The following is a 26,369-nucleotide window of genomic DNA, read 5'->3' as shown; positions in this document are numbered from 1 at the left end:
GCGTTTGGTGCCATCATGCTGCTAGTTTGAACTTGGTCACCATGGAAATATTTACACCTCTGTATTTCAGACCTGCGCGCTGGCATCTTGAGAGCGGTTGCTGAAAAGTGACCACGCATGGCCAATGGCCCCCTTTCTCTTGCCTGTGGCCCCTGGAGTGTTCTGCTCGGCTGTCAGCAGTTGTGTTCTATTATGGTGGAACTGGGGGAGAGCTCAAGTCTTGCTTTTATCTAATGTGTTGGTTTCTTTGAGAGGACTTCCTGGGTCTCCACTCTGCCCCTTTCCTTCTCTCTATCACCTTGTCCTCTGAGCTCTTAACACTGGCTGCTGTCTAAAATCTTCTGCATACATGTGGTTCAGCACATGAGTGGCATCCTGTGTTGACCTCACCCACCCTGATCATCCTTCCAGAACTTATGCTTCCTCAGCATTATTGAGAACCATTCCCACAACAGGGTCTGTGGCTAAATGGGAACTTAATACATGCTGCTGAATGAATGGGTAATTTAAATGAATGAGAAAGATCATAATCTGTTATCCATTAATCACCCACCTGTCGTTTTAATGTGCAACGGTTGTTTTTATTTACATAACACACTTGTATTTCTCTTATTGTTCCATATTTTCCACTTGCAGGTTTTGTAAAGGACAAAGGAAAAATACAAAAATCTTTTTAAACTCATGGCTGGAATTCCAGAAGTTTCTGCTAAATTGGTTGTGGTCATTCACACTGACCTCTGCCTAAAGCAGTGCAAACATTTGAGGCTCCGTGGTGTTTCCTGCAATGTGATAAATTGTGGTCACATGCAAGGACCCACTGAAGCATTTTATGGCTTTAATTCAGTTCCAAGTGCTTAGGACACTGCCTGAGCCCTATTCTCATGACTCTCCCCCAAACCTTCTGGCTCCTGCTCAACTCTGTTATCTAGACAGGTCTTGTTGCTACTCTGTGTTTAGGAGCTGCTTACTTTTTCTTAGATACGCTAATTCAAAATCTGCATAAGCAAAACGTGGTTTCATGGTTTTGAAAAGTTTTACTACTTGGCAATTCTTTTCCATCTGGGTTTCCCAAAGCAAAGCACAATTCAAACCTTCCCCGTCTCTCAGGTACCCCGGCACCTTTTCAGTATTTCTGCTGTTATCCTCCACGGGATGGTTGGGTTCGTGCTGCTTAAATATAAGGGCCTGTCCTTCTTCACATCAACAGCACGAGAAGTTTGCTTGTGTTGGATTTTGTGGTGAAAATTTGGGGGCTTAGATAAGCTATTCTAATATATACACATACATCTCTGCAAGTAAAATTGTCTAGGTCTCTGGAATTTTTTTTTAACTTAAGACAATCTTTTGTTCTCCCTGGCAAACCAAAGCCTGTGAACCATGAAGAGCTGCACCTACTGTTTTGTGGAATGGAGTTCATGTGTGAGACGGCAGCAGAACAGGATGGTACAGCAGTTGGGATGTTATAGTCCTAATTCATGGTGTAGCGTGGAGGTATTTATGAAGAGAACTATGTACAAAAAAAAAAAATTCTAAGTTAGAGAAGTCTCATTTAAAATGATAATTTTTTTTTTGGCCAGAAGCCTTCCCGGAGATGAGCCAGGCCACTGGCTTCATTTTCCGGATAAGGGAATGGCAGCCTGGGTAAGGAGAGTTTGCCACAGTTTACAGTCCCAGGTGGAGGCCAAGGAGGAACGTGCCAAGACTTCTGCATTTCAGCCCAGTTCTTGCTCACGTGGACATTGTTTATTACACACTTTAGGGAAATCAAGATACTCCTTAAAATATCCTACTGACTCTTGGCTCAACATCAAGTTCAAAAAATGTGATTTAAAAACCTATTTCTTTTCATAACCTATTCATTACACTTTAATGAGTAAAATATTCCATGCTTATTTTCCTTTCCCTAAAGAAATAAGATTTTCAAAACATTCTTAAGTGAAGCCAAATCAGGAATCAGTAATTTTAATAACCATCTTTTGAAGGTAGCTTTTGGGCATGGTTCAAATTAAATGATTAAGTAGGAGAAGATACAGAGAATTTATTAGTCTTTTCAGGTAGAGGATGATGAGATTGCTAATCATCACTGCCAGTTATCATTTTGTGTTTATTGCAATCAGATTGTGATGCTAACTTGATATACCTCGTAAGTATGTTCTAATTATAGCCAATAAGACCATTCTGTTTTGTGGGGTTTATTAGTATATAACAAGCGTGCCGATGCGGATTGGTCAGGAAGTGTTTAGGGAGCAGCATCTTCAGGCATCCTGGTCACTGGTGAGAAGAGAAGTTCTTTTGTGCTAGAGCTCGGATTATAGTCAGAAAGACAGACAACAAACAAAACATAAAGCATACGTCGTGAAAGGCAATGAGTTAAATGAAGCCCGTGAGGAGTCTGGAGAGAGGGATCTGGAGGTGCAGAGTCAGGAGGGTGAGGTGTGGGGATTCCTAAGTGGTGTGGTGTGGACCTGAGTCCCTGCAGTGGGGATGAGTTTGTTTTATCTAAGACCCAGCTGGACTCTGGGTGGACTGGAACAAGGAGGAGAGGAGCGCTGGCAGCCCAGGCGAGCAGGGCGCATCGCCTGTGTGACCTCTGAGGCCCAGGTGAAGCCTCACCAGCGCTCTGGACAGGGGGGTTCTGGGGTGTGAGCATAACTGGTTTTGTGGAGAAGAGAGAGTCAGGAGCAGTGGCGGAGAAGAAAGGAGAGATGGTGGCTAAGAGCCCACTACGCTAGTCCCTGAGGGTGGTGTTTGAAATCAGCTGAGAGTGTGGTGTGGAAGAGTCTCCCTTTCCCTGTGCTCCTCGGTGGGACCCTGTAAATTAGCAAGACCAAAGAGAGATCAGCAAGTGAAAACCGGAGAGTGTTTAACAGGAGTTCTGAGTGACACTGGAGATGCAAAAGGGGAGGGAGACCAGGGGAAAGTCACCCGCAGGTGTCTGTACTGGGTCTGGAGAGGAGTGGAGAGGGGACAAACTGAGGGAACTGGGGGAGCAGCCAGCCGCTGTGTCTTCAGGGAGAAGGGGGAGGACACCCACTTCTAGGACCTGCTTCAGGGGAGGAGAGGACGGGTGGGTCCTTTCTGCACCCACCATTCCCAACCCCTTCCCATTCAGACTTTAAGAGGCCCAGATGTCGCCCTTTAGGGTGGTGTGTTCTGAATTCCATCAGGTGTCAAGAACTTACTCACTTTATCCAGTTAACAAGTTGAGCCAACTGGACTCAAGGGTGGAACTGGAGGTGTAGGAATTAAGGAAGCCAGAGAAGCCACACAGGAATCCCAAACAGTTGGCCTGGCCAATTTGTAGATGAAGACAGTCGAGATTTTAGGGTGATTGTCAAGAATTGGTTTTTGACATGTTATCTTTAAGATACAGTGTCCTCGTCATTGGAAATGTCAAGTGGAAAGTTAGATAAAAAGGTGCAGTTCTGAAGGAAGACAGTCAAGTACAGATACATCTTGGGAAGGCAGAGACATTAAGAAGGTGCTGTTCTGTCACACTGAATTCCCCTGCACACCAGGGGCTGTGCTGTATCATCTCATTTAATCTAAACAGCCCAGTTAGACACTTCTTCCAATTTTATGGACTAAAAATTTAAAAAAGAAACAAAACCCCATTAATAAAAATTAAGCTACATGACTTATGTTTCATGCGTCCTGGTCCGCCATATTCTTTTTTATATAGACCATGTCTGTCATAGTTTCTCTTTGTTGGCTGGATTTCTTTCCTATTAAAAGGAGTGCAGAGTACAACAACAACAACAAAAACAAAATCAAACTTGTGGTTATCTATCATTAAAATAGTTTATAAACTTCATAAAGTAGGATTTTTCATAAATCAGAAACCACAGGATCACTCTCTTTCTTTATCAAACCAAGAAATGTGCACCCACGGGGTTTTATAAAGTGCAGTGTGCAAAGCAAATGTTAGATAAGATGCTGGATTATGGAACATGCATCATAGACAATGCAGTCATCGGGGGGGAGGGTGTTTGCATTTCATATGAGGTGGGAGATTAATCTGTGCATAAATTATATCCATCATATATTAGACTATTCAGAGTCTAATATGCTAAAGAGACATAGAGATATTCTGTCTATAGATTTAGCCAAAAAGTTCCATTATGAAGTGTCTCTGTGTTAACATAATTAATCTGTCTGTGGGGAAAAGTTGAGTTATTAGCATTTCTAATTAAGGGTATTTATCACCCCATGAAAAAGGGAATAAGCCGCATTCCTGTGCTGATTGATTAGAAATTAGTTTTTGATGGAGAAGAACCAAGATGTTTTTTGCAAAAGTGCATGTCAACAGCTAAGAGGACAAGCCACCCTGCTGTACTTTCCTAGTGAGGACATGGCGATATTTTCAATCAATACTGTCTGTCACATTGTTTAGCTGATGGGAGTCATTGCAGTACAGATGGCTCTGCAATCAGAGGAGAGGTTAGAATTGTGTTATGACATTTTACATCTGAAGAGTTATTTTCTAAATGTTCCAGAAAGAATATATTTTGTTAGAACTGTTTTCATGAGAAGTTTGCCTTGTGTGTTAGGACAAGCATTTTTAATAATGAAAATTGCCTGAAAATGATTATGGAAGCCACAGTGATTCCATAAGTTAAATGGTGCTGGAGTTCTTCTCAACCACAGAAACTAATTGCATTCCACTTACTGTATACCTGAGTCTAAGGCAAGTTTTTATCTCAAGAGTTTTGTTTTCATGGTTGAGAATTGGTGGTTGTTTTACTTCCTCTGATTTCTATCAAGGCTTTGTCTCATGTCTCTTAGTGACATAAATATTATGTCACTAGATAAGTTTCTTTAAATCAATTAGTCTTTTAGTAGTGAAAAATCTTCCTATATATAACTTCATTTTCATAAGATGGAAAATAAAAATGATAAGTTCCAAACTTTTGTTGAATAAGAGCTAGAATTGCCATAGAATTAAGCCGATAAAATGTCAGTCTAGCATTCATTCACTTCATATAAGCTGTAAATCTGAGTACACAAAGAAAATAAACCAATATGCCAATATACTATTTCTAATATCAAAGAAAAAATTCATACTACTGAAAAGATAAACATCAAGTATAATAGAAAATGACCTGATTTCATTATAAAGAAATTTCTTTCTTTCTGAAAGTTCTCTAGTTTTATCTGGTCAAAATTTAAACATTTTGAAGCCTATTTTTATAGTTATTTCATAAAATCTATAATTTTCTATTTGCCCTAAGGAGTCAGGAGCGAAGTTGATTTCAGAGTTTTTGTATCCATGTTGATTTATATATTTTAATGTCCTCTGAATAGTGATTTATCAATGTGCATGTTATAAGGATAAAATAATTAATATTTGTTTTTTTATTTTTTATTGTTGGCTGTTCAAAACATTACATAGTTCTTGATATATCATATTTCACACTTTGATTCAAGTGGGTTATGAGCTCCCATTTTTACCCCATATACAGATTGCAGAATCACATCAGTTACACATCCATTGATTTACATATTGCCATACTAGTGTCTGTTGTGTTCTGCTGCCTTTCCTATCCTCTACTATCCCCCCTCCCCTCCCCTCCCCTCCCCTCTTCTCTCTCTGCCCCCTCTACTGACATTCATTTGTCCCCCTTGTATTATTTTTCCCTTTCCCCTCACTTCCTCTTGTATGTACTTTTGTATAACTCCGAGTGTCTCCTTCCATTTCCATGCAATTTCCCTTCTCTCTCCCTTTCCCTCCCACCTCTCATCCCTGTTTAATGTTAATCTTCTTCTCATGCTCTTCGACCCTACTCTGTTCTTAGTTACTCTCCTTATATCAAAGAAGACATTTGGCATTTGTTTTTTAGGGATTGGCTAGCTTCACTTAGCATAATCTGCTCTAATGCCATCCATTTCCCTGTAAATTCTATGATTTTGTCATTTTTTAATGCAGAGTAATACTCCATTGTGTATAAATGCCACATTTTTTTTACCCATTCATCTATTGAAGGGCATCTAGGTTGGTTCCACAGTCTTGCTATTGTGAATTGTGCTGCTATGAACATCGATGTAGCAGTGTCCCTGTAGCATGCTCTTTTTAGGTATTTTATAATTTAAAAGTATTCTTGTAAAATAGCCATGCCAGAAAATTTAGTATTTAGCCATTTTTATGCAGAGATTCCATGATGTAAAGTGCATTGTGCAATATTTCACTGTAATTTTCATATCACTATTAAATTGTTTCTTTTAGTTTTCTTGTCTCTATACAGTGTGCAAATTACATGGAGGAAATATGCTGCTTTTAACAAGATCCTGGAGATTTAATGAAAAACATTAAGTGATACTTAAGGGGGTGTGTATAAAATTGTAATTATAGATTATACATAACTTACTTAGACACAATTATAGCACTAATAAGAAAGTAATATATTATTTGATAAAATAAATTTTAAAATAGGGAGCTATTGGTAACATTGACAATGCTATACATATTTATTTTATGTATTTTCTGGTTCATATTTAACTCTAACCATGCAATCTTCAAGGTTAACACAGAAGGGCTTCACTTCAGTACATTTTCAGTGGATACTTAACTTACTGTGAGAAAAAAAATGTGTTTATTTCATGGGAAAATAGAAGCTCACACCTGACTGTAATCAACATACGTGATTGAGGCATCCATGTACCAGTGGTTAATGTCACGAATGAAATCAGCTTTATTCAAGGAAATGGATTTCAGTTAAGCAAAAATTCTGTTTCTGCTCAATAGCTTTTCATGTTTCAGGAAAGCATGTTTTATTTATAGAGGATAATACAAAAATGAGACCTGCATGAAGTTTAACCTTTGATCAGTTGTTTGGACTCGTCTCTTACACTTAGTGGGTGTGTGTTTGGTGATGGAGCATTCACCTACAACTTCTTCTTTTTGTGATGTTATTTTAAATTTCCTTGAAGTTAATTTTGATGTATTTAAGCCTATTGAGCCACCAATGGTAAAGGCAGGACTAGTTTAATCACCTCCCAAATTCAAGTGCATAAAATGTGACCCACACAATGCCTAGGGTTACCTGTGGCATAATGAACAATGGGAAGAGTACCCTGTAGCTAGTCTGTGTGTGTGTGTGTGTGTGTGTGTGTGTGTGTGTGTGTGTGTGAGAGAGAGAGAGAGAGAGAGAATGTGTGCATAAGCACAAGTGATTGTTTTTTGGACCATTTATAAAGTTCCATTCATGTGGCATTTTAAACCAGTATTTTCACATCTATGTACTTTACATACCCATAGTGTATATAAAATACGTAGATGCATTTGATGTCTATAATGTAAAAAAGATCCTTATACATTTACCCATGTTTATTTTATATCTATACATCTATACATATATACACTTGTATGCACATGTATCTTTATATAATACATATATTTTTACTAATTGAAAATTGAAATTCCTTCTGTCTTCTATGAATTGTAACTGGACTTTTGAATCATAATTGCATTTCTGACTTCTAATGTGAATGTCCGTGACACCCTTCAAATCTCTGTAATTACAAATTTCTGAGACCTTGACCTTGTGTTTATTTGTGCCTTCCATTCCTCTTATTGGTGCACTATCCTCCTTCAGGGGTTTGGTGGTACATCCTCTCTCTCCTTTCTGGTTGCATCTGGTTTCCATAAATGATAGAACTGAACATCTTGCCTCTTACACAGCTGCCTACATAATTCATCATTATCAGATCCACTCATGTGCACACGGCTCCTCCTGCTCTGAATCTCAGGGGATTCAGGATTAATCAGTACCTTCTGTTTATGAGTATCCTAGCTCCAAAATTCTGACCTTTATCACCAGTCTTGTTCTATGACCCCAGTCATAGGCTAAGGCCTGCATTCTCAAATTGAGTATTTCTAGAGGTGTTCAATTCTTTGAACTTGCAGTGATGTGGTCGCTAGACTAGATCCGTGTGTATAAAACTAAAGAAGTTAATACAGACCAACTACAAGGCCTAATGGTATTTATTATAGGATTTTATAAAGATCCTTTAAACAGAATTATTCCTGTTCTTGCCTAGTTTACAGATTAATAGAAGATATGACAGAAATATATTGATAATAATGTTAATAATGTAGATTCCAAGATCTGCAATAGAGTGGCATAGTTTTATCTGAGCTTAAAAGCTTAGAAAATAATGCTTTAAGAATTCAAAATTGGTTCTTTTTTAACATTATAGCTGAATGTTTTTAAAAATGGTTAATTCTTTTTAAAAAATTAAACAGTGACACCTGTTTCATAGAATCTGTATATTAAATGTTGTATTACATTCATGAAATACTTATTCACTGATCTGGTATCAAATGAGAATGTGATTATATATACACACACACACACATATTTCAATTTATATATAAATTGGTTTAGAAACAGTAATTGCTTTCAACATTTGACATATTGAAGGTGAGCATCCTAACAAGAAGAGACATCCCTAGGCAGGCAGGTGAATCAGTGGAGCCAGCAGAAACTCTGAAGGGAATGAAGATGAAGGAATAGAAAACATCATGGGGCAGTTCCCATGGGATGCACCCGGGAAAATTCTGGGAAACAGAAACATGAGCACCCTGGATGATTTCTTCACAAAGTTAAAAGGAAGAATTAAAAAAGAAGAAAAGCAAACAAACTGAAAATCAAGGGCAGTGACATGGCTTCATCATTCACCAGCGCAAACAAAGAGATCCCACAGTCTTTGGTGGCCCAGGACTGGGGAATTGCATCCCTCATCTGGCAAGAAGAGTAGGAATGATACTTCTGTGAAATCGGGTGACATTCCCACTTTTCTCCCCTGCTTGCGCTTTTCTGCATACAGCTGACAAGCAATGATGTCCTCACATCATGCCTTTTGTCGACCAGTGAGAGGCTGGGGTGGCCGGAGGGTGTGGAAAAAGACTGGACTCACTGAAAGTCCTCTGTGTCACCATCCTCTTTTCCTGACTGCTCCTAACTCAGAACATGCATCAGCAACAATATGTAGCTTGACAGACAAAGAAAGGGATCACATGCTCCTGACCAGTGAGTTAGTCATTTTATGTGGTTTTCCATATTGTGTGTCACCAGGCACTTAAAAATACCAAAGATAAATCCCTTGCTTGGCAGTTGCTGGGTCGTTTCTTAACAAGTTGAAGAGTGTGGATTAAAACGCAATGTGTTCATATCAGAGATACACAGATCTTCCTTAAAATCTCACAGTAAGTTTAAAGTTTTGCATTTGAAAATAATACAATGAGTCTTCCATAAAGCTGTGAAATTTTTGAGAACTGAATGTCTCATATCTATGCTACCAAGAAACTGAAGATGAATTGTGATTCAAAATGTTCTCCCCAATAATGTTATCATAGGACTTGGATGAAAGGTTTGAGAAGGGAAAAACCATCCCGAGAGCTATAAATATAGAAATCCATAAAATTAAAAATAGGGCTTTTATATGTCAGCCAATCTCCTAGTGTTGTTTCTGAAACAAGTATGAGAGCAATAATGAGTAACAGAGAAGGCATTTTAACTATGTGCTAGGTAGCATCCAAGGCCTGGGTCATGAGCTGGTTGATGATTCCATTCCCCTCACTACCTCTCAGGGGTACATTCTATTCACTATTTCAGCTTCACATATGGAGACAGATTTAGAGGGTGGGGAAGGTATCCATGAGAGACCACAGAGCCCTGCCTCTTCCCTGTTCTTTGCCTCAGGACCTTGATTTAGTTACCCCGTCTCTCAGTTCCTCACGTGCATCTGTCCTTCCTCTAGCGCTTCTTTTGCCCAAATGTTTAGATATTCTCTACATTTACTTTTTTATATGCAACCAGAAGGAGGACTACTCACGCTATTCAGATCATTAACTTTAATTTTGTAAATTGTATGTAATCAAATACATGCTCAAAGAATTTAGGCTAAACATTGGTCTTCAGCAGTGCGCTCTTGAATAATTATTTTAGCGGTAATATGGGGTTCATGAGAAATTGTAAATTTATGCCAAGACTCTTGGATCCAAAAGCCCACAGACTTGAACTGGTGAATAGCCAGAGTCCTCTCAGGTGGCCCTTTCTCCGCCTCCTGCCTGGTTTTGCTGTCAGCAATGCCAGGGGGCTGTGGGCTGGAGGACTCTCCAGGGTGCCTCCCAGGTGTCAGATCTGGGCTGCCCTCCTCAGTGGGTCTGTGGCATTGAACAAGTTACAAGTTCCACAGATAAAACTGATACTGTTGGTTTTGGGTGATGGTCCTGCTTCCCACAGGCTGGAGTTTGAACATTGGAGACGCACGCCAAGGCAGGCATATGAAGCAGGGTTTATTTAAAAAGGGGAAACATAGACTTCTCCCAGGAGGGAGAAGGGGCCATAGCTGTATCCTGGTATCCCAGGAAATGAGGTGTTCTGCCCTTTTTATATGTCCTAGGACTCCTTTGTTCTCCTGCCTCCCTCCCCCAACTTATCTTTCTCCTTCCTGGACAGGACTAGGCCCAGGACTGCTCGGTGGGAGGCCAAAGGTGAGCGGAAGGGGGAAGGGCAGGGTGGAGTAGACAAGGGCACTTTAACAACCTTATAGCTCCCTGTAGGGGGGAAATTCCTGGGAAGGTCACCTTGGCAACAGGTGGGAGCAGGGACAGGTAGATCCTTCAGGGGACAGTCTCCAACTCCCAGACTCACTCAAAATTGGCCTCCTAGATCCGACCTGGCTTGACTTACCTTTCTACACTGACTGCCTGTCTAAATCTGTCTTCAAAACAAAGATGACAGAGGTATTATCTGTAAAGATAAGTTGCAACCATTTATATTCACTTCTTGCACGCATCTCTAAGAACTCAATTACCGATATTAATATGCTGCATGAGATTTCTAAAGCCTCATTTGGAAATGTTTCTTCAGTGTTTATCTATTTTGGGGTGTGTAAGTAATATTTAGGATAATCTTACCATCAGTTATGATAAGTGACTATTGAAAAGGCAATTACATTATTTTTTTAAAGTTTGTAGTGAATTATAAATGTAACCAATACAGTGAGGGTTAATTTCATTTCCTGTGATGTAAAATCAAACATTAATAAATAAGATTTCTATAGTTATGAATTTCAAAATATGATAATGACATGAAATGCTGTATGTAAAGTATCTTACTGAGAAAGATACACATGCATACACACACATGTATATATGTGTATGTGTGTGTGTGTGAGTGCAAACAATTACCAGCGTGCAACCTGAATTTAATTGCAGAAATATCCAGGAGATGCCATACTTCTTACAGTGTCCACCATAAGTGTTCTTTATTTCACATAGAATTTGAGCTTCCTGTACAGAGCACAAAAGTAGAACAGTAAAATCAATGCATTACATGATTTTCTAGTGTTTTAATTTTTGTTTCTACACACCTGATCATAAAACCCGATTGGTACTATGCTATCAAGAATTACAATCTACAATCACAGGGAAAAAAAAGGTTGAATAGTGCTGAAGAAAGTATTAGTAAATTGCAAGATTATTAGAAAAAATAATACTCAAAGGTTATGAATCTCAACATCATTCTGTGATAATCAAGTTGCAGCTTTGAGATATAAGTTGAAGCTTATTTTATCCTATAATTCTATAAACTACTATTGATTAGTATGGACATAAATATTTTACAGATGAATGAATGAATGAGTGAATGATGGCTTTACTTAAGGTACTCTGAATAGGAAAATGGGTGGGACTTAACTTCATATAGAGGGAAATGACTTTATGGGAGGAAAAGCAATGTCTTATAGACAAAAAGGAGAATCTCTTGGGCCTGACTTATTTTAGATAAATGCAGTTAAATGGATCTTCCTTGTTTTTATTGGAAGAGTTAAAGTTTGAAAAATGGTTTTGAAAGCACAACCAAAGGAGATGATTCTGTGTTTAGATATGGGGACAGCCCACAAAATTCCAACCAAAGATGGTGTCTGATCTTCACCACAAAATGAGCTTGTTAAATCTTCTAGTTCAGATAGTGCCTCCAAATTCTTGTTAAATGTTGGGTTTTAACTCTGCTGATAATAGAACTAAAACAAGAAATTAAATTGAATCATGTTAATTAATTGCAACCACTACATCAGCTCATTAATCATAAGTGCAAGATTACAGTTTTGAGATATAATTCAAAGCTTATTTTATTCTATGGTTCTATAAACTAGTACCCATTAGTATGAACAAAGGGATTTAAATACCTTAGAGGCTCCATGGATTTTTAGATGGTAGCACGGAGAGGCACAAATAGGAATGCAGTATTTAACAGCCACATTAGTTTTTAACAGCCAGTGGATTACTCCAGGTCTCATTTTCACTGTTTTAATGTAACCAGAAATTGCTGGTAGTGTCTCTTTTGTGGCATGAAAATGATACTATCGAGTTCTACATTGTTGAATCAGCACCTCTCAAATAGAATAAGTACATGGCACATGCTTTTCGTGCAGAATCAGTAGGAACAACGTCAAATTCTAGGTCATCAAAGAAAATATTTTTCTTATGATGAAACGTAAAGCCACTCTACGGCTTGTCTAACATATTCAGAAATTTTGCTTTGATGTTATCTAAATTCCCTCTCCTAGTTATGTCTAATTGTTGTCAAAATCATTCTGTATGTCTTTTTTTTTTTTTTTAGCACTGAACTTGATTTTCTTGTCTTCCTAGGATCCCCTGCCTTGACGGGAACGGGAACAATCAATGTCATCGTAGATGACGTCAATGACAACGTCCCCACTTTTGCCAGTAAGATGTATTTCATATCAATTCCTGAAGATGCAGCAACTGGAACGGATGTCCTGTTGGTAAATGCCTCAGATGCTGATGCTTCAGCAAATGCGGTGATAAGGTCAGTACCTGGGACTTTGTAAATTTTGGTTATTTTCTCATTAAACACTAGTCTTTGGATTAAGTGTATATAATCTTTCTGGAAATTTCATACCAATGCATAGAGCTAGTCCTGCTTTCTATTGCTGAATATTCATCGCTACAATGAGGATTAAGACAATAACAAATGTTCTTATTCTTAGTAATCAGGCAGTAACAGAGAACAGCAGTGTGGACCCTTGTTCAGAGAGAAGGCGAGACAGCTGATCTGTAAGGTCCAGTTGATACAGCTTCATCCCCTTCTTCCCGGCCCAGGACAAAGGTGTGGAAGAAGATTCCCACATTTTCTAGAAGTCCCAAAGACACAGATCATTTTTCACATGCCCCCTCTGTCGGCTGGTACTGTTCCAATTAGAGTGGGTTAAATCACAAGGAAAGCAGTGGCTCAGAGGGACGAAGGAGGTCAGATCAGTTGTCAGTCCAGGGCACAAATAGTGGTACTGTGATGATTTCATCAATTATTTATTCATTTTTTGTTTGTTACTAATTTTCTTTTAACAAAGTCATCTTGGGAGCTGGGTAATCCCAGTGGCTCAGGAAACTGAGGCAGGAAGATGGCGAGTTCAAAGCCAGCCTCAGCCAAAGCGAGGTCAGTGAGGCCCTGACTCTAAATAAATTCAAAATAGGGCTGGGGGTGTGGCTCAGTGGTCAAGTGCCCCCCAGTTCAATGCCTGGTAACAACAACAACAAAAAAAAAACATCTTGGGAAACCGACTCTCCCTATTGGCAAGGATGGTATAGTGGGTAAGAGGGTCACAAGTATATAATAAATACTTATTGAATTGCTGATTTGAAGAAGAGTGCCAAGAAGAAAAGATTTCTATACTTTGAGGTAGGCAGCTAAACACAGATAGAGAAGAGTATTTCATCCAGTGTTGACCGCTTGAAGATGAGGCAGGACAGCACAGTGGAGAGCGACACAGAGCGTGGATTTGTAGACGGTGCCTTAGTCCATCTTGCAAGGCTAGGTGATCTACAGCAGCAGAATTCACTGCTGCCTCCTCACTAACATGTCGCTGTGCTTCCAGAGGAGATGAAGGCCGGGTCCTCCCCTGAAGGAAGAGTAAGAGTGAGCCTACTCTGTCCAGCCCTTTCATTGTTTATTATTATTATTATTATTTGGCACCAGGGATTAAACCTAGGGGCTCATAATCACTGAGATGCATCCCTAGCCTTTTTAAATTTTTTATTTAGAATCAGGGTCTTGCTAAGTTGTTTAAATCCTCATTAAGCTGCTGAGGCTGGCCTTGAACTTTCAGTCCTCTTGCCTCAGCCTCCACAGTCGGCTCCAGCTCTTTTTTTTTTTTGTATCAGGGATTGAACTCAGGGGCACTCAGACCCTGAATCACACCCCCAGCCCTATTTTGTATTTTATTTAGAGACAGAGCCTCACTGAATTGCTTAGCACCTCACTGTTGCTAAAGCTGGCTTCGAACTCCTGATCCTCCTGTTTCAGCCTCCGAAGCCTTTGGGATTACAGGCATGCACCACTGTGCCTGGTGGCGCCATTCCTTTTATAAGGGACATTAACTCACATGAAAGCTCCACTCTCCTGACAAACCACTTCCCAAACACCTCACCTCCAATAATATCACATTGGCCGCTAAGTTTTGACTTTTGGAAGACACATTTGAACCCTAGCAGATGGCTTTGGTAAGGACGTGACCTTTAAGTTAGTAGTAGTACAGCAGTGTGGCGGAACTGAGCCTTGTGTTTTATCTAAGAAGGACAGTGTATTTGGATCAGAGTGAGAAACAGGCCGGAGAAATGGGCAGGTGCCAGATCATCCCAGCCATTTTATTGCTCCTGGGACATGGTTAAAAACTAGGATTATAAGCTTATTTTTAGGTAGGAAACTATTGGATATATTTTAAAACCAAAAAATAAAAAAAAAACATAAAATTTCTGTATTTGTATTGGATGGGTAAGGCAGAACTGTAGAGAGGGGCTCTATAAAGAAGCAAGATCATTTCAGTACTAATCAATACAGTGAATCAAACACAAGATGGACATTTCACCACCCAGATGGAGAAATGAAGATTGGGCAATAGATTAAGGGTATACATTTGATATTGACAGTGTAAAATGAAAGAGAGAAATCAGAACTGTCTTTACTAAGATCTTGCCTTGAACCCCAGAGAAGATTGGGCATCATTGACTGAGGTGGGTGGGACTGATGAGAAACAGATTTGGGGGATTCTGGAAGTTTCCATGTGAATATAACTTGAGGTAGCAATCATTCACAGCTAGGAAGTTGGAGACATGAGTGTGGAGCTAAGGAATAGCTTTGCAGATCTGGGAGTCATCAGTGTCTGAGGGACATTTAAACCAGGGAACCAGATTGAGAACACTTTAGGAGAGAGTGTATCAGGGGAAAGAGAGAGAGGCTGGGGAGTGTCACGGGAATTCTCCAAGGTAAAAAGGTGGATTTCAAAGGAAATGTCACCAAGCAGTTAAGGGTCTGGTCAGAGACACAGGAAGAAATCCAGGGCATAGAGGACATGTGCATGCGTTGTCAAAGGAAGAACAGCTGCATTCACACTGTGTTCCAGCAGGCTGGGGTCCACTAGAGAAGTCATGGGGCACTGGGGAGTCTCTGACCATAGTCATGACTCTGTGCCTGCCTGGGTCATTGTGCTTAGCACCACCCTGAGAGTGGCAGGTACAACTTCTCCCTGGTTATGAACCTCAAAAGGCTAGTGAGTGTCCCATCCTTCATTTGTCCTACACCAAAGAATAAGAATAATCAAATCTATAACCTGAGATTCAGTTCAAAGTCTTCAGTTTAATGTAAGAGCAGATCCTGGAGTCAAATTGCACAGGATTGAATCCTGACTCCACTGTTATTAATTGCATAGTATGTGCAAATTACCTAACACTTTTGGAGATCGACTTTTTTAAATCAGTGGACTAGCTATGCTAATACTACAACTGATTCTCTAGCAGATAAATTGAATTAATTAGGTCAACTATTCAGAATAGTTTCTCAGTACCTGTCATCCATATTGCTGTGGTCCATGGAAAATGCTTGACCCTCACCTGTCACCTGCAGGGCCCAGTGAATGTCTGATATTAACTTTGAAGAGATGTCTTATTCATGATAGTCTGAAAATCTGATGATTCATTATCTGTCACATAGAGAAAACTTCCTCTCAAGATAGCGTATAGAATTCTGCCAGTCAGTAGTAGGATTTGTCTGAGATGTTGAAGTTCTTGGTATAAAGCTGAATATTCACAAAATTGATCTCTTCACCCATCTATCTGTTCATTTATCATTAGAATAAAAATGTTAAGATGATATGCTGTTTTCATCTAGTGTTGTGTGAAAATCCATTGAAAACTGCTATCCTATACTTTGAACCATAGTGATCAGTGTCAGATTGGTCCAGAAAATTTTTGTGCAAAAAGTATTCCATGCATTCTAATGGCACAATTTAAAACAAAGATCTTCACATAATGGTCACATCCCACATTTTGCAAAAGCTTGGCATACAGTCTGTGATGATATTGGGATAAAATACAGCAATGCATGAGTTGGTTCTCCTTGAATTAAATCAGTGTAACCAATACTACCTTGAATCACCTTGAAAGACTTCATTCTGGCTTTTGCCACCCGATGTGGCATTTTTCACTCTCACTACATTCCCTCAGTTGAACTTTACCTTCTTTATATTCTAAGTAATGGAACAAGAGCATGTTGAAGTTACAAAGGCAGAAGTTAAAACTCTAGATCTACCATTTGCAGGTTGTAAGTTTCTTTGTGTAACTATTTGAATCTCTTTTACATTCAGATTCCTCATCTATAAAAATCCTAAACGAAAACCAAACCGTCCGGGGTGTTTTGAGTTTTAAATGGCAGGATGTGTAAATAGCCCAAGAGTGTTCAGTACACACTGAGAAGTCGGGAACATGCGGGGATATTTAAAGAGCAGCTGAGACGTTTAACTGTTCAGAAGACAGAACAAGACCCAGTCTAATAAAGTTGAAACCTCACACAGATTTGGTCTGGACTACAGAAGCAGAAAAGATCTCCTTGGGTAATGAGAACAGAACCAAGTCTCAAACAAGAGAGGCAGCCAAACCTGAGCACATGTGTCTCAGCCTCTATTCACAGAGCTGCCTGCCTTTCCTCCTTTTATCCTAGAAGGACAAATTTGCATGCCTGTGGCATTACAGAATCTCACATTCAAAATACGCTTCTCGTGCATTTTTGAACTTAACAAAGTCTAGAAAAAGAACACATATTAATATGACAATTTATGCTTTAATTTTCAAAACCTGAACCTGTTACTACATTTCAACAGACAACCATATGGACCGCAGCATGCACAGCAGCGTAAAGTAGTGCATACATGTTCATGGTACCTGTTCCTTTCTTGTTTAGCTAAACCTGGGCCAGGGCCACCTTCGCCTTTCCACACATTGCTCCTTCCTGACACATCCCGTTGCTGTATGCAAAACACCCAAATCCAAATTTGCACGTGTTTTCATCACTGGAAGTTTATTTTAATTTGTGACTGTTCGAGGGAACGAATCTTTGATTGAATCGTGATCTATGTTGTCATAGCTGTTAAGAAAGCTCACAGCAGAATGAATGGCTTCTTTTTCTTATTAAATTATTGGTAAGTTCTACATCCTCCCCAAAACAAGGAGGTTTCCAAAGTAAAATCGCACACTTCTCGTAATCCAGGTTTCTTCAAACTTCCAAAATTAAATAAATAAATAAATAACTTGAGTATTTTACAAGTCCTCAATTCCTAATTTTAAAGACTTCATCTATGAACCACTGATTTATTTATTGATTGATTGATTGATGAGGGGACTAGATATCACGTATATGTCAGTGACTAAACTTTACCAAGTATCTTTTTGGCTCCAAAAGACACGGTCAATTCTGTTTTCAATCAGTCTCGATTCTCATATGTGGTTGTGTCAAAAGTATGTTAAAAATCTGAGAAATACCAACACTTTATTGATACCGATGTCATTACTCAATTAAATGCCTTCTTTAGTCTTTTCCTGTTTTGTTATACTTTATAGGATTCATATTCTTTAAATATCAACTCACAAATGGTTGATTATTATTATTATATTAGCAGAATACAATGTGAAAACGTTTGTTTTAAACTGCGCATTATAGGCTAAATGCATACACCTCTGGCTTCGAGGTGTTTTTCCTCTCCTGTGATTTCTGTCAGACATTTCCTAAGGATTTGTTTATTTGGTTACAAGCCATAGAAACACAACTCCAGCAAGCTCCGTCCTTGTTGGTATAAAAGGAAAATGTTTAAAAACCTATTCTCTTGCTACCTCCAACTGTCAGATTTGGGGGCCACAGTCGGTTTCTGAACCTTCAGGTTGGGCGCTTCTCTTCACCGACCACTGGGACCCAGACAGCACCCGTAATGTGTGCAGATGGCTCCACTCTCCAAAGCCAGGGGGAGGCTGTTCTTAGTGGAACGTCCTGCCTCGTACCCAATCTGGTTAGCATCAAACTGTCCATGAAGATGTCATGCCTGTCTCAAAAGAGCAACACCACCATATGAGGAATGACAGAGGAGGGGATGGGCCACCAGGAAGGGCCCTGTGTAAACAGGCAGCTCTCTAGTTGTTGATAGCTAGCGGGTGTTAGGCACAGGGTTTTGTCTTTAAAGAATAAGCTCTGAGACTGATTTTCTGTCATTTATCATGGCATATAGCAGAAAAATAATTTTAGGCTGATTTTTAAAATATTCATTTGTGATACTGACCTCTCAGCACAAGAGCAGGGCCCTGATTTACACTTTCAGGCTCATTTATTTAACACAGAAGTGCTCTGGGTTTATTCTGTGGGCTTGCATGGTTTGAGAGTCCTAAAATCCTTGCAGAGATCTCCTTGAGGTCATTGGCTATTGTACAAGAAAGATGTGATGTTCACATAAAATTTGAAAAATTTATCTTCTAGCCATATTCCTTTGTTGTTTTTCAGTCTTACTTGAAAAACATTTCACTGTGCTTCTGCCTTAGTTTTTAAATTACAGAAAGATGCTAGAGTATGTCAGTAAGAGTCATATGGTTGTCTCTGTCTCTGCTTTAGTTACAGCATCATGGGTGGCAACTCACAGTTCACCATCAACCCATCCACAGGACAGATCATCACAAGCGCCTTGCTGGACAGGGAAACGAAAGACAACTACACTTTAGTAGTGGTCGCCAGTGATGCTGGATCCCCGGAGGCTCTGTCCAGCTCCACCAGTGTGCTTGTCACTGTGACGGACGTCAACGACAATCCACCACGATTCCAACATCACCCATATGTCACCCATATCCCATCCCCAGTGCTTCCAGGTAATCAGTCCGATTCTGAGGTCACATGGACACATGCAAACTATACAGCGGATGTTTTCCGTGAATACACTTGTGTTATCTCTATACATATACATATTTCTGCTATAGCCTCATTTTGCAAATTCTTTAAATTTCAGGTTGTTTGGCTAATGAAATTGAAGAAGATTTGAACTCTATAAATTAACTTGTTTTTCCATACCAATTGTGGATAGGATTTTATAATTGCCACATCTTTCCTGTTACTATTTCTTAATATCCCTTGAACACTGCAAACAAGTTAGACATTATTTCACAGTCAAAGATGGCTCTCCCCTTTGGTACGATTAATGTATGAGCTGCCTAAGAGGAGGAACATTGTCTCTGTTTTTCACACCATATTCTCAGTACCTGAAACTTTATCTGAGAGGTAATAAGCATTTAAATATAATTGCTGGTTGGAAATAAATATTTTTGCTTCAGTTCTTCAAAGAATGTTTAAAAATGTCTAATGAATAAATGATTCTAAACAGTATTTATTTCTAAGATGTCATCTTGCTAGATGGAAGTCCCTCAGCCACTCAGCTTGTAGAGCCATTTATGAATCACATCCATATCGACAGTATGAACTAACCCTTCTGCTTATCCTCCAAACTTGGTTTAGCATCATTTCTATTGGTAACGAATGGCCTATTATCTACAGAACTGCACAAATCTTATGTCATTTCTGATTTTTTTTAGATGAGCTTTCAAAAAGGAATAGGCACAAATACAGCTTATAATTCAATTTTCCTTGCTTAAAAATATTTTTAATTATAAGAAAAAGTAAATGGATTCAATATTCCTCCTGTTAGTGATCTTTGATCTTCTGTAAACTTCAGAAAGTCTAATTGATACCAATTGAAAATATAAAATCCATAAATGTATGTGCCAACATTTTATCAAAAAGACATGTGAAAATTCAAATCATAAGTCCCTGATGAAGGTCTTTAGCTGAAATGATGGTGGCAGGCATGATTCTAATTATGTCCAATGTGCAGCAGGGTAGGACCATATCTCCCATGCAAAATGAGGTATGCCTACGCATCTTTTCTTCGTTAGACTTACTATAATTAATAGGAGTCACTTGTTTTTTTTTCTTATAAAAGACTTATTACTTTTGTCACAGACTCTTCTGTAGGGCTGTTTGGGAAGGATTTCTGAATGAGTATATTGAAAAAAATGTCCTTATGGAAATTTTTCTGCATCTTACCACTAGAATCTGTTCAGTTGGCACTTACTCCAAACACCAAATTTTGGAATCCAAATTGAGCCCATCCTTCCTCAGTTTTTATTTCATAATACATTATAATTATTTTATTTATGCCTATATATGCACTCTTTTATCTCCATGTAATAGTAGCTCACAGATTAAAATAATTTTGCCATGATACACTTGGTATAATGAATCAACAGTAATTTTTAAAACATATCCCTATTGTTGACAAGATCGCATACTTAGTAATTCAATGGTGTTTCACCACAAGGCAGAGCAAGGATGCTTCCTCATTGGGTAGAAGCTCAGCTCTTTGTAGAGCACACATATTACTGTGTTTGTTGGAATGTTTTATTACATACAGATTTTTCTCTTAGGAACCATGATTCTAAATGAGTATCCAGTTCTCACCCGGAGTTTTTCTCAAAGGCACACTGAAAAATATTAATCCACCTGACTGTATGGGTTTTAGTGAGAACATTAAGCAGATTTGATTTTGGAACTTCAGATAAATTGAGGAGACACTGTTCTCTACTGTAGTCATATCAATCTGGTGTTTTAAATGCATTAACCTACTACAATGTGTTTTATCTGGGTTCCTCATAATTCTAACTATAAACTCCCTCTTTTGTAGGCTCCTTTGTCTTTGCGGTGACAGTCACAGATGCCGATATTGGACCCAATTCTGAGCTACATTATTCTCTTTCGGGTAGAAACTCTGAAAAGTTCCATATAGACCCACTGAGGGGAGCTATCATGGCTGCAGGACCACTCAACGGTGCTTCAGAAGTGACATTTTCCGTACACGTGAAGGACGGCGGTCCGTTTCCAAAGACAGACTCGACCACAGTGACTGTCAGATTTGTGAACAAGGTGGATTTCCCTAAAGTCAGAGCCAAGGAGCAGACGTTCATGTTTCCTGAAAACCAGCCAGTGGGCACTCTAGTCACCACCGTCACGGGATCCTCTTTGAGAGGAGAGACTTTGTCTTACTACATTGCAAGTGGGAATCTTGGCAATACTTTCCAAATTGATCAGTTATCAGGACAAGTGTCCATTAGTCAATCTTTAGATTTTGAGAAAATTCAAAAATATGTTGTGTGGTTAGAGGCCAGAGATGGGGGTTTCCCTCCTTTCTCTTCTTATGAGAAACTTGACATAACCGTATTAGATGTCAATGATAATTCCCCAATTTTTAAAGAAGATCCATTTGTATCTGAAATATTAGAAAACCTTTCTCCCCGGAAAATACTTACTGTTTCAGCTGTGGACAAGGACAGTGGGCCAAATGGACAGTTAGATTATGAAATTGTCAATGGCAACCAAGAAAATAGTTTCAGCATCAATCATGTTACTGGTGAAATTAGAAGTATCCGTCCATTAGACAGAGAAAAAGTCTCTCGTTATGTGCTCACCATAAAGTCTTCAGACAAAGGGTCTCCTTCCCAGAGTACCTCGGTGAACGTCATCATCAACGTTCTAGACGAAAACGACAACGCCCCTCGCTTTTCTCAAATATTCAGTGCCCACATTCCCGAAAATTCCCCCTTAGGATACACGGTTACACGTGTCACCACCTCGGATGAGGACATTGGGGTAAATGCAATTAGTAGATATTCCATAATGGACACAAGCCTCCCGTTCAACATTAACCCCAGCACGGGAGATATCGTCGTCAGCAGACCTTTAAACAGGGAGGACACGGACCGCTACAGAATCCGCGTCTCTGCACATGATTCTGGGTGGACCGTAAGTACAGATGTCACAATATTTGTCACAGATATCAATGACAATGCTCCAAGATTTAGAAGACCCTCCTATTATTTGGACTGCCCTGAACTTCCTGAGATTGGCTCTAAAGTGACTCAGGTATCTGCCACAGATCCCGATGAGGGACCAAATGGACAAGTGTTTTATTTTATAAAGTCTCAGTCGGAGTACTTTAGGATTAATGCCACCACTGGAGAGATTTTCAATAAGCAGGTTTTAAAATACCAAAACATCAGTGGCTTCAGCAAAGTGAACATCAACAGGCACAGTTTTATAGTGACATCTTCAGACCGAGGTAATCCTCCCCTACTAAGTGAGACAACAGTCACCATCAACACGGTGGACAGTAATGACAACCCACCTCAATTTCTTAAAAATAAGTACTTTACTCCCGTCACCAAAAATGTTAAAGTTGGTACAAAGCTAATCAAAGTGACTGCAGTAGATGACAAAGATTTTGGGTTGAATTCTGAAGTGGAGTACTTCATTCCTAATGAAAATCATTTGGGCAAGTTTAAGTTGGACAATGACACTGGTTGGATTTCAGTAGCATCTTCCCTAATTTCCGACTTGAATCAAAACTTTTTGATCACCGTCATCGCGAAGGATAAAGGAAACCCTCCGCTTTCTTCCCAAGCCACTGTTCAAATAACCGTCACTGAGGAAAACTATCACACGCCCGAATTTTCTCAAAGCCACATGAGTGCAACCATCCCCGAGAGCCACAGGGTCGGGGCCGTCATCAGAACGGTTTCTGCAAGAGATGGAGACACAGCCATGAATGGAATGCTTAGGTACAGCATTTCCTCGGGAAACGAGGGGGGCACTTTTGCCATCAATTCCTCCACAGGTGTGTTAACATTGGCCAAGGCTCTCGATTACGAGCTGTGCCAGAAACATGAAATGACCATCAGTGCTACAGACGGGGGCTGGGTGGCGAGAACCGGGTACTGCAGTGTGACTGTCAATGTGATTGACGTGAACGACAACTCTCCGGTGTTCGCTCCTGATGAGTACTTCCCCACTGTTCTCGAAAACGCCCCGAGTGGGACAACAGTCATCCACCTCAATGCAACAGACGCAGACTCCGGGGCCAATGCTGTGGTGGCGTACACCGTGCAGTCCTCTGATAGTGACCTCTTTGTCATCGACCCCAACACGGGGGTCATCACCACTCAGGGCTTCTTGGATTTTGAAACCAAGCAGAGCTACCACCTCACCGTAAAAGCCTTCAACGTCCCAGATGAAGAAAGGTGCAGCTTCGCCACCGTCAACGTACACCTGAAGGGGACAAATGAGTACGTGCCACGCTTTGTTTCCAAGCTTTACTACTTTGAAATCTCAGAAGCAGCTCCGAAGGGCACTGTTGTGGGAGAAGTGTTTGCCAGTGACCGTGACATGGGCACTGATGGGGAGGTGCATTACTTAATTTTTGGTAACAGTCGGAAGAAAGGTTTTCAGATCAATAAGAGGACCGGGCAGATTTATGTCTCTGGACTTCTTGATAGAGAAAAGGAAGAGCGGGTGTCCCTAAAGGTACTGGCCAAGAATTTTGGCAGCATTAGGGGTGCAGACATAGATGAGGTCACCGTGAATGTGACCGTGCTTGATGCCAACGACCCTCCCGTGTTTAGCTTAAGCACCTACCGCGTCCAGGTCAGCGAAGGGGTGCCCATAGGGACTCACGTGACCTTTGTCAGTGCCTTTGACTCCGACTCCATCCCCAGCTGGAGCCGGTTTTCTTATTTCATCGGTTCAGGGAATGAAAATGGTGCCTTTTCCATTAATCCACAGACAGGACAGATCACGGTCACTGCGGAGTTGGACCGGGAGTCCCTGCCTGTCTACAACCTCACGGTTCTGGCTGTCGACTCAGGGACTCCCTCGGCCACGGGAAGCGCCTCATTGCTGGTCACGCTGGAAGACATAAATGATAATGGGCCCGTGCTGACCCTCAGTGAGGGAGAGGTGATGGAAAACAAACGCCCCGGCACCCTGGTGATGACCCTTCAGTCCACGGACCCCGACCTCCCTCCCAATCAGGGCCCTTTTACCTACTACCTGCTCAGCACAGGTCCGGCCACCAACTACTTCAGTCTCAACACGGCTGGGGTTCTGAGCACAACCCGAGAGATCGACAGGGAGCAGATTGCCGACTTCTATCTGTCTGTGGTTACCAGGGACTCCGGGGTTCCTCAGATGTCTTCCACAGGCACTGTGCACATCACAGTCATAGACCAAAATGACAACCCTTCCCAGTCTCGCACGGTGGAGATATTTGTTAATTACTATGGCAATCTGTTTCCTGGGGGTGTCTTAGGCTCGGTGAAGCCCCAGGACCCCGATGTGCTGGACAGCTTCCACTGCTCCCTCACTGCTGGGGTTACCAGCCTCTTCAGCATTCCTGCGGGCACTTGCGACCTGAGTTCCCAGCCCAGGTCCACAGATGGCACGTTCGACCTGACCGTCCTTAGCAGTGACGGTGTTCACAGCGCAGTCACGAGCAGCATCCGCGTCTTCTTTGCAGGATTCTCCAATGCCACCGTGGACAACAGCATCTTGCTTTGCGTGGGCGTGCCGTCGGTGAAAGACTTCTTGACCAACCACTACCTTCACTTCCTGCGCATCGCCAGCTCACAGCTGACGGGCCTGGGGACTGCTGTGCAGCTCTACGGGGCCTACGAGGACAACAACAGAACGTTCCTTTTGGCAGCCGTGAAGCGAAGTGCTAATCAGTATGTGAATCCCAGTGGCGTAGCCACCTTCTTTGAGAGCATCAAAGAGATCCTGTTCCGGCAGAGTGGAGTGAAGGTGGAATCTGTGGACCATGACCCCTGCAGTCACGGTCCCTGCCAGAATGGAGGGAGCTGCCTGAGAAGACTGGCCGTGAGCCCGGTGCTCAGGAGCCAGGAGAGTCTGCCTGTCATCTTGGTGGCCAACGAGCCTCTGCAGCCCTTCCTCTGCAGGTGTCTGCCCGGATACACCGGCAGCTGGTGTGAGGTGGACGTGGATGAGTGCCTCCCAGCCCCTTGTCACAACGGTGGCACCTGTCACAACCTGGTGGGGGGGTTCTCATGCAGCTGCCCGGAAGGCTTCACTGGGAGGGCCTGCGAGAGGGACATCAATGAGTGCCTCCCCAGTCCTTGCAAGAACGGGGCCGTCTGCCAGAACTTCCCAGGGGGTTTCAACTGTGTTTGCAAAACTGGATACACAGGTAAGACAGCGTTTTACTATGTGTCTCCCAAAGACTTTAGCCATGTCATGTATAACAGAACGTTACAGATCTTGTCATTTTCAATGTCTTTTCATAAAAATGAGCATGATCCCAACAAGCATTTTTTAAGTTTTTGCTATTAGTCAGACTCTGTTCTAAGCACTTTGCATACATTTTGTTTATTTCTTGCAAGAAAACCTATAATGCAGAGATATTTCCCAACTTTTTCAGATAGGAAAGTCAAAGAAGAGAAAACTTAAGTGAGTTTTTGAAGGTGATCCAGTTAATTTGTAGCAGCGTCAAGTCTACACAGTGAATTCCGGTGCTTAATTCTTGCCCAGTGTCTCTTACAAGAATGGAAAGAAAGTATCTTCCTAAAAGAGTGTCATAAATTTTAAAGGAAAAAGTCTATATAAACCATAAGACCTGGGGCATTTCCTTCCCTAAATAATTGTTAACAATTATGGTTTATTATTTTATGACCTTTTAAAATCATTATAATATTTATTATTGAATGTGATCCACACTGTGAGAATACAGCAAAAAATGTATTTTTTTAAAGATTAAGTTTAAAATTAAAATGGCTTATTATTTCCAGTAATCCAGTACAAAACATAATTGGCTGATTTCTTAGTGAGCCAAAAGAGAAAGAGACTGCACTGGAGCTTCATGTTTAGAAGTCATATTAGACATTAAGGAGCAGATTTGTTCAACTCCTTTTAAGCACCTGGTAGAAGGAAAGGCACAAGGGAAGAGCCCTGCTGGGTAACCATAAGTGATCATATGACATTCCACTGTGCTCAAGTTTAACTCTCCCTGATTTCTGAGTCCATCTTTTATTCACTTCTTTGAGAATAATACTCACTTCAAGGTGGCTCCATCTTCCTTAAAGGTATCTATCCATCCATCTTTCTAGCCATCTATCTATTTGTCTGTCCGTCCATCCATCCATC

General features: G+C 40.6%; 1 protein-coding gene across 1 annotated transcript in view; it reads left to right on the top strand.

Moving 5' to 3' along the window:
- Fat4 (FAT atypical cadherin 4) overlaps positions 1-26,369 on the top strand; it is a 153,526-nt gene that overhangs the window by 95,818 nt on the left and 31,339 nt on the right. Inside the window, exons 7-9 of the mRNA XM_027926740.3 lie at positions 12,656-12,836; positions 18,951-19,201; positions 21,067-25,416. Of these exons, the coding sequence (XP_027782541.2) occupies positions 12,656-12,836; positions 18,951-19,201; positions 21,067-25,416 (4,782 nt within the window). The remainder of the gene's footprint in view (positions 1-12,655; positions 12,837-18,950; positions 19,202-21,066; positions 25,417-26,369) is intronic.

This window comes from Marmota flaviventris, chromosome 7 (assembly GCF_047511675.1).
Source record: "Marmota flaviventris isolate mMarFla1 chromosome 7, mMarFla1.hap1, whole genome shotgun sequence".
Classification (NCBI taxonomy): Eukaryota; Metazoa; Chordata; class Mammalia; order Rodentia; family Sciuridae; genus Marmota; species Marmota flaviventris.
This window is presented reverse-complemented; position numbering and strand designations above follow the sequence as displayed.